The 9,894-nt window shown below is 34.8% G+C and overlaps 1 protein-coding gene across 2 annotated transcripts; it reads left to right on the top strand.

The window, feature by feature from the left end:
- Positions 1-1,988: 1,988 nt before the first annotated feature.
- Positions 1,989-8,751, top strand: SCPL50 (serine carboxypeptidase-like 50). Of its 2 annotated transcripts, none has more exons than XM_089789498.1 (2): positions 1,989-3,068; positions 7,853-8,751. In XM_089789498.1, the coding sequence occupies exons 1-2, from the start codon at positions 2,445-2,447 to the stop codon at positions 8,528-8,530; spliced, it is 1,302 nt and encodes a 433-aa protein (XP_089645624.1). In that variant the 5' UTR covers positions 1,989-2,444; the 3' UTR covers positions 8,531-8,751. The 2 variants fall into 2 exon arrangements, with proteins under 2 accessions (XP_089645624.1, XP_089645623.1); XM_089789497.1 differs by having other exon boundaries at positions 7,847-8,751.
- Positions 8,752-9,894: the final 1,143 nt, after the last annotated feature.

Here is a 9,894-nt window from a genome sequence, read left to right as displayed (position 1 = left end):
GGTTGATGGTTAATGATAAACTTGAAAATGCATAATTTGGATCTCTCCATTAACCTATGATAACTTGAGGCTCAGAAGCCGAATTTTGAAAATTTCAAGTTCTGGGCAGAGCTAGGAACGAGCTAGAGATATGAAGATTCAAAAATTCACAAAAAATCAGAGATAAAATAATCATTTCCATGATCAAAATGGGACATATTTCAGACATAACCATAAGATCAACAAGGTCAAAATTGAGGCATTTTGATGACCAAGTAACAAACTTTTAAAAGAAGCATAATTCCCAACCTTTGCAAGATCTCCACTACAGTTCAGCCACCACCTAGAGGTGTTCCCATGTTTCAACAAGTTGCTAAGTTCTCAATAAAGGTTGCAAACATTGTTGATAACATGCCTTCCATATGATCAACATAATTTATATGTCCCTTTTTATTTTTTTCCTAGAAGCTTCCTTAATTCAACTTCATTTTCTTGGAACTTCACTTTGGTAATTGAAAGAAGATACAATAGCTTTAAAAAAAAATTTGAAGAGGGGGAACAAACTAATGGAAAGGATTATGTGCCAAAAATTTACTAATTTTAGTTTTATGAAAGGACACATCTTAATCTAAATTTTATTGAATTAGATTTTATCTAATCAATCTATTTGTTTATACATCCATCGCATATTAGGGCATCATTAAAATATCTCATATTTGTACCATCATTAGAGTACTAAAGCATCAATTAGCATCGAAATTTCATTGATAAGTACAAATCTAACATTTGCATGGTTGTCTAGTTTTGCTTTGAGCTTGTTCCATTCATTAAATATATTCTAGAGGTTTGACTAAGGTGAGACTCTTTGCACGTAAACTTCAATATATCTTTAAATAGTATCAAGTTTAAATATAAGAGACAAGAAAGTTTTCAGAGATGATAGTGCACATATCAAAGTCATAACATAAAGTCAAATATGTAAATTTTATGATTACAAACCACAAATCTAGAGATTGGTTCCACAATTGTACAATTATAGCACAAGAAAGAGAAAATCATATGAGAACAATATAATCTTAAATCTGAATATAAAACAATATATTCGATCAATAAATATAATCTACAACAAAATGTATCATAATCACAAAAAAAACTAAGTGATTTAATACCTTTTACATCAATTTTTTTAAAAATATTTATATATTATTTTTCTCTTAATTCTTTAACCCAACCATGACATTGGCTTCACGTGCTCTTTGATACCATATTTGCTAGCCCAGTAGATTAGATAATGTGACCTTGTGCTATTGGCTTAAGATGCAATCTCAGCCTCATATTTTATGATGTTGGAGTGTTGCATTCAACAACACTAGATTCTTGGTCGGTTAATTAGGAACCATTCAACTTCATTGGAAAACAATATTATTCTTAAATTATTTTATTGGTATAGAACCTTATATTAAATTTGATTCTACATATATAAGATTGAAAATTATATTATTGGAAAGTCAATAAATAAAGTAGCAACTGCACTTTAAGGTGCAAATAGTATATTGAAGATGCAAGGAAAGTAAATTAGGAAAAATTTGGTCTATTTTTGGCATAAATTTGTGTAGTACATAATATCAATTGGTAGGTCATTTATAATATAATATTTGCACAACAAAGGTGTCAATGGAGAAGTGATAGCTTTGCATGAAATATACATATATTTACAAGGATAAAATCATAAGTACAAGAAAAAGTTTAAAATGAGAATGAATATCACTTTTCATTACCTATGAGATCATGTTATGTGTATAAGAGGTTAGTAGGGGAATGCGTAGACAGACATAGGGTGAAGGATAGAGGAGGAGACATTAAAATAAAATTATAAGAAGTGATATATAGAGAGGGGGAGAGATGCACACTTAATATAAGTGTTTAAAATATGGAGAAAAGGGGTTGGATGAAATTCAAAGTATAAAGATCTAATAAGAGAGATAGAGAGAGGGGAAGAGGAAGGTAGAAAGAGGGGAAAATACATATATAAAAAGATAGAAGGATGAGCATAAAGAGATATAGCCATTTATAGAAGAATCAATATATTGTTAGATTGGACGATAGAAAGATATAGATGGGAATATATATTGTTGGATTGGGCGATAGAAACCCATAGATGCAAGGAGGTATCTCTATGCCTGATTCGCTTGAGAATATGTTTGGCTATTTCTGTGCTTGATTCCACTGAGAATATGTGTGTCTATTGCCATTAAAAAATTGGGGCAAACCCTCATTCCTCACACTCTCCCGAGCACTCAAGAAATCACGTGTCTGATCCGCCCTCCTTGTGTTTTCAACGTTTCCAAATCCCAAATTCCAGCGAATAAATCTGGCACTCCCGAATGTCTTTGACCTTCAACAGAGAAATCCATCGCTAAAGTACCTATTCCCTTCAGCTCTCAATTCATTTCTATCCAAAAACAATGAAGACGCCAGACATGGAAGTCTTGAGCACAGTTGCCCTACTAATCGCAGCGCTGTTCACAAATGCAGCAGCTGAAAAGGAAATATTTCCCAAAGAAGCCCTGCCAACGTCATCGGGGTACCTGAGCATCAAAGAGAAGCCCGGCGCCCAAATGTTCTACGCATACTACGAAGCAATCGAACCGGAACTCCAAATTTCTGAGCGGCCGATCGTATTGTGGCTTCAGGGGGGGCCAGGATGCTCAGGGCTGCTCGGAAATCTGTACGAATTAGGGCCCTGGAGAGTCGCTCAAGACCTCCGCCTCCACAGAAACTCGGCCCCATGGAACCGTGTCTTTGGGCTCCTCTTCCTCGACAACCCCATCGGAAGTGGCTTCAGCGTTGCCCCCTCCGATCGAGATATTCCGAGCAGTCAGGAAGAAGTGGCGGAGGATTTGTACAGCGCGCTGCACGCATTCTACGATCTCAATCCCCTCTTCAAACCGCGGCCATTTTTCGTGACGGGGGAGAGCTATGCGGGAAAATACGTGCCGTCGCTGGCGTACCACATGGTGGAGAAAGGGGGATCTTTGCGAATCGACGGCGCGGCCATCGGCAACGGCCTGACGCATCCTGTTGTTCAGGTATGTTCCTTATCTATTTATCTGCCCTGTAACTACATTTTCACCCTTTCTGCGGAAAAAGTCCTTCCTCTGGAGGCTGAAGTTTCGTAACCATATTTTAGTTGAGATAGATAAATGCTGTAGTAAACATACGGACTATTTTTAGATTAAACAATTGTGTATCGAAATATTTTTATATAGTTGATAAAGAGGGTTAATATATTTATTAGTATTTGCCTGTAAAGTTACTTTTGAATAAGTAGTGATTAAATTTTTCAATTTATACCAATTATTATTGTAGGCCCCCTTCTAGATTTTTGTAGGGCGACTAGATTCTCTTTTTAGCTGGACCATAACTTCATGAATTCATTTTCTCGAAAAGTTTTGTTAGCTATTTTTTTACTTTAAAATTTATAAAAACTCATTTTCTTGGTGCTGTTTCGTTGAAATTGTTGGGATCTTGTAATTAAATTCGTAGGAAACACTAAGCTTCAATGCTTTTGTGGGTATATCATTATGATCAAATTTAAATTAAAGTAAAAATGTGGCATTCTTCACTCTATTATTAATTTCTAAACATTTTTAAATTTTGTATTAAGTATAAGGAGATAAAAAATACAACAAAACCATATAACATTCGAGACGAGGTCATGCCTCACACCAAAAAGGATGGATTACATATACATCAAGAGGAGGATGAGCAAAAGAAAAACATCAGTGGAGCACATCTTCAGTAGTGTTGAACCATGTTGTCCACCCCATCGGGCCTTCCATCCAAACCAAGTTCTTTTGATCTCGGATTTGCTTCAGAATGTTGATCATTTTTCCATTAGATCTATGAGGGGGCCTCTTGATTTCTTTGCTGATGAGATTGAGAGTTTGATTAAATGTGTGGATATTGTCCAAGTGCAGCCTCCAGAAGTAGACATCCTTCACCTCATGAGCAAAAAAGGTGGCATATCCATCTTTAAGTCGCCTTTTGAACTTTGCCTTGGTTTTTATGGTAATTTGAACTTGCGATTTTTTTTGAAATAAGTAAGACTTTGAAAAGACTCAATAAGCAACCTGGGGATATTTTGAAACCTTTTTTCATTTCTGCACTTCCAAATTTGCCACAAAATGTTAGCTGAAAGAATGTCCCAAAACATATTAACATCTTTTTTTGCAATATAAAGAAAACCAGTAATTATTTCAAAAATATTAAAGGTAGAGGGGATAGATATACCAAACATTAACCAAACCTCCTTAGCAAAACTGCATTATAAAAAATATGTCTTCCCGTTTCCGGGGTTCTGTAAATGCTGCAATAATTAATATCAAAAAAAGTGCTTCTAATAGGAAGCCTGTTTAGAATAAGCAACCATCTAAAAAACTTAATTTTAGGATCAATAGAACTTTTCCAGCAATAATCAAGAAGCTTACTCCAAGCAGAAACATCTAAATCAGTATACCAAGAATTATTAAGATGACAAATAATCTCTTCACTGTGATTGATAACAATGTAAATGTTTTTAGCCTTAAGATTGGGCAAGATAATTCCACCAGGCCATTTAATATTAAGAAACATGTTAGAATCAATATGACAAACAGTAGGAATATACTGGCTTTGAGAATCATATTATAAGTCTTCTTGTGAGAATCTGAAAAGTTAAACTTATTTTTTAACTCACTCCACTGGAGAAGGGACTTATCATCAAAGAAATTTTTGTTTTTGATGAAATGCCTAACATGGCTCCAGGCTTTCCAAATGGACTTAAAAACAAGAGAACTGTGAACAATGATAGGAAAATCACCACAGATGAGATCAGTGAGAGGAAGATTCTTCCAAAATTTAGCATTTTTTGGATAACCTCTCTCAATATTACTACGAATCAGGACCTTCCAGGGGTCATCTTCTTCCAAAGCATGAAAGATCCATTTGGAGGCCAAGGCAATACCACTAAGTTTTAGGTCTTTGAGCCCAAGACCCCCAAGGAGCTTGTCAACATGGCACCACTTCCAATTGACAGAGTGAGTCTTATTGTTTCCTTTACCATCCGACCAAAGATAATTCCTGATAGATTTCTGTATTTCCAGCACTCGGTAGTCACTAAACATCTAGGTAGAGGCATAATATATATTGTAAGAAGAGAGAATCTTTTGACAAACTTGGATTCTACCAGCAAGAGACAAGAACCTATTATGCCATTTATTAAGTTTATTAAAGATCTTATCCTTAATCCAGCTCCACATCTCCTTTAAGGAGGGCTCAACAGAGAATGGGATGCCAAGGTATTTAACAATTTTTGAAGGGCCACCCCATTGGAAGCCAAACTTATCAAACCAAATAGGAGGTTGGTTCTCCCATCCAAGACAAATAAACTTAGAGTGAGATAGCCGAGCTTCTGATATTTTACAAAAGAAGTTTAGCTTATTGATCATGGCTTCAAAATTAGCTTTAGAGGCTTCATGATAAAGAGAAGTGTCATCAGCAAACTAGCAATTGATAAATTCATTATTATTAGGGAGGGTGATACCTTTAACCGCTGGGGAAAGAGTGTTATCCCTTAGAATATAAAAGAGAGCTTCGAAAGCAGTAACAAATAGGGTTGGGGCAAGCGGCCAGCCTTGTCTAATCGATCTTCCCAAGGGGAAGGGGGCTAATAGAGAGCCATTAATATTGATTTGAGCATAGGCATCTTTGAGAAGCATTTTAACAATGTTGCAAAAGAAGGAGGGGAAGCCAAAAGCCTCAAGCGTCATATTGATGAAACTCCACTCAACTCTGTCATAAGCCCTTTCAAAGTCCAGCAAGAACATAACCACGTTTTGCTTAGTATGTTTAGCCCAGTTAAGAGCCTCCCAACCAGTGATCAGGGTCTCAAGGATATATAGACAAATTTAGGAAGGATGGACTCCAGTCTTCGAGACATAATCTTGGCGAGGATTTTATAAGAGACATTCAATAGCGTTATGGGTCTCCAATTTTTAATGAGGGATTTATCACCTTCCTTGGGAATAAGTTTGATAATTCTAGCATTGATATTTCTACCCAGAGTCCCAGAATCAATGGCTTCATTGTAAATATTATGTAAAACTTTACAAATCCATTTGCTATTAACTTTGTAGAATTCCACAGGTAGCCCGTTAGGGCCAGGGGTTTTATCATTACTAAAAGAGTTAATGGACTTTTCAATTTCCTCAAGAGTTATAGGCTAATCGAGGAAGGAAGCATCAATATCCGAGATTCTCTTGGGAATAAGACCTCTGCATTGCTCTCTAAGGGCCTCAACTTCTTGAGAATCCTCGGAAGTGAAGAGATAAACATTTTATTTTTAAATTCATTACAATGATTTATCTTTAACAAGTACAAAATGTTAATTTTATGTCATTCTTAAATTCACTATTAGCATTATATTTTTTAATTCATTATGATGTGTACATACCATTAAAAAAATATATGTATTGAAAAAATATATTTCCACTAACTGACATATCTCAAAATTATAAATTTTATCATTTTCTAGTCTAATCATTGTATACCTTTATTAATTTAAGCTTTCAAAAAAGAAAATTTAATAATTAACCCACTTAACCTAGAATATTAGGTCTACTCTAGAGTGTCGACTAGATAAATTCCTCTTGCTCTGGGGGTAACGAAGTCTCTTTTCTTAGTATTTAATTTAACATAATTTCATTCATTAAATTATGTACTATCACATTTTTTGTGGAGTTCTATTTTGCTTCCAAGAATGGAGATAGCTAGTTTTTAAATTTATTTTTAATTTTTGTAATCATCTATTTTGCACTTTTGTCATCCACAATTCACTTTACAATTACTTATGGAAGCTTGATATTCAATTAATTTAATAATTAACTATAATTAATATGTTTAAATAGGGAATTTAAATGTATATTATACTAATAAATATATAATTATATTAAACAATTATACTTTAAAAATATAATACTTTGGAAAACTAATCTACAAACTAATTATTTTTATTTATTCTAAGATTTTTATTAAATTATTTTATACTTAATCAAATTATATTAAATGTTAGAACTTCAATTAACTATAGGCAAATACTAGCTACTCTGTGCACTTGTTCAATGATGCTTGTGACAGGAAGAAATTATATTGTAATTTGTATTTAATGATCCAATTTTATTTTTCTCTTATTTTTATGATTGTCATTGTCATTTGACACATGTCAACTTAATCTGTGATACTTTTGTAATTTTGATGTTGTAAGTATGGTTCCAAATAATTTTTGTAATCTTAACTTTTATTTTTCTAATCTTCTAGACTTGTGATGTCTTTATTATTTGAATTTGTTAGTGTTTCTAAACATTATTTCTAAATACTATTAGTTTTTTAAAATCAAATTGGAAATCTATTTAATAATTTTAAGCAAGTTGGAAGAGACACTAATTAGAAATATAAATGATTAACTTGTTCTTAGACTTTTAAATGAATGTAGAGTTCTAAGATGGTGGTTTAATGATTTAATATATGTACAACTTAATAGATGTTGGATTTATTCTTTTTATACAATAACATATGTTAAAAATATGAATATTTTATTTTCATGTTGTTAAGCAATGACTAGTTGGAAGTAATTCAATTTAAAGTGAAAATATGAAGAAAAAAAATTCATGTTGTCAAGCAATGACTAGTTGGAAGTAATTCAATTTAAAGTGAAAACTTGTAACGTAATTCTGTCGAATCAAAAGAACCCTATGAAAAAGTTGAAACGAAGAGATGCCAATTTGCATAGGGACAAGAAGATCCGGCATAGTAATTTGTGTAAATGCAGGTACAGTCGCACGCAAGCGTGGCCTACGCCATGGGACTGATCGATTACAACCAGAAGCTGGACCTGGAAACATTACAGCAAAGGGCCGTCACACTGACCACTCAACAGAAATGGAACGACGCCCGCATTGCAAGAAACCGCGTCCTCGGGTGGCTGCGAAACACGACGGGCCTCGCGTCTGCCTACGACGTGAGGCGAGCCATTCCCTACAACTCTTTCCCCAACGGCACCGACTTCCTCGGCCTCTTCGTCAACCAGGCTGGCGTCAAAGAGGCCCTCCACGCCCACCCCAACATCACCTGGGTCGACTGCAGCGACGCCGTGGGGGGCAGATTGGAAGAGGACATCATGAAGAGCACCAAATGGATGGTCGAAAAGCTTCTACTCAAAATGCCAGTTTTGCTGTATCAGGGCCAGTTCGATCTCAGGGACGGCGTTGTGTCCACGCAGGACTGGATGCGCACTCTGGAGTGGGATGCCTTGGCTGATTTTTGGACGGCGGAGAGGAAAGTGTGGAGAGTGGAAAACTTGCATGCTGGATATGTGCGGTCTTATTCGAATCTGACGCATGTTGTTGTGGCGAGAGCAGGGCATCTCGTGCCTGCTGACCAGAATCTCCATTCCCAGGTGATGATCGAGTCTTGGGTGGCTAAATCCCTTGCTACTTCAGCGGTTAAGCGATGATCGAATTTGTAGTTTTCTCTACCCACCTCCTCCTTTCATATGAAAGGGACAATTTATAACATTTGCTATGTCCGCCATTGTTATGATATCGTCTAATTTATTTGCAGACACATGATGTTGTTTGCTGTTAGAAAATGGGAAATAGAAGGGGATGATCCAAATGATATAAAAAAAAAATTGTTTAAAAATGAATTATTAAATATTGTTTATTTTTTCATCTATTTTATAAGTTAGAATTAACCATATTCAATTGTTACTTCTATATAGAGGTAGAGAAGTAATATTTTCATTAGACCCACCTATTGTTAGTTTGTGCAGTGTTGTCATGGTTGTTGTATCCACTAATTGCTAAAAAATCTATCTTTATTTTGAGTCAAAACAAGTTCGAAATTATCAAACTTCAAGATTTGAAAGGACCAATTATCCATTGCATTTTTAATAATTTTCTGGTCTTGATGCATCCATGTTGTCTCCAGCTCCATCCACACACTTTGAATTTTTGAAATTTGGTTCCCAAGTCTCAAGTTATCAAAGGTTAAGATAAGTTTCCAAAACACGTATTTTCAAACAAATCATTAACCATTAACCTCATTTAAAAAGGTTAAGGTCATTTCAGAATCTTAACCTCTCTATCTAAAAAGTTAAGATAACTTTCTAAAATGTGTATTTCCTTCCTAATCATGAAACATTAACCTCCAAAAAGGTTAAGGTTTGGGCTTCAAAACACGTGTTTCACTTCAAAATCTTAACTTCTCCATCTAAAGGGTTAAGATAAATTTCCAAAACACGTATTTTCCACCCGATCATTAACCTTAACCTCTCATCTAGAAAGGTTAAGGTTAGAAGTTCAAAACATGTATTTTCGAGATGGTTATTAACCTCTTCTTTTTAGTTGATGAAAATAAAAGATTGAAAAGTAGAGACAATGGGTAAAATACGGAGTCAAAAAAAAGGCATCTGGGTTGATAAGTTCTCAATTCACGTACTGCATATATATATTGAAGAGATTCCCCTCTATGTGAATTCTTGATTACAAGATACTCAAAGGACTTTCAAAATGGTCACAACCTATCATTTGATAGAATGCCAAATGTGAGATGATGCATTGTATGGAGAATGCATACAAAGTAGTTGATAAAATGTCATAGGTTGATATCTTTTCAAATTTGGATGGAATTTGACAAGGCCATGAAGAATAACAAGAGAACTCGAGCTCGATGGTGAGGTGACCATCCCTTGTGATTTCTATCTGCAATGACAACTAGTTGAGTGATAAAAGCAACAACTCCTTTAAACTCACATGCCCAATGGACAAACTCCTAGTTTATGATGGAAGAAAATGCAACTTGTAGCGATTAAACCAA

This window comes from Cupressus sempervirens, chromosome 6, assembly GCF_028749045.1.
Source record: "Cupressus sempervirens isolate cs-2001-9-10 chromosome 6, ASM2874904v1, whole genome shotgun sequence".
In the NCBI taxonomy this organism is placed as follows: Eukaryota; Viridiplantae; Streptophyta; class Pinopsida; order Cupressales; family Cupressaceae; genus Cupressus; species Cupressus sempervirens.
This window is presented reverse-complemented; position numbering and strand designations above follow the sequence as displayed.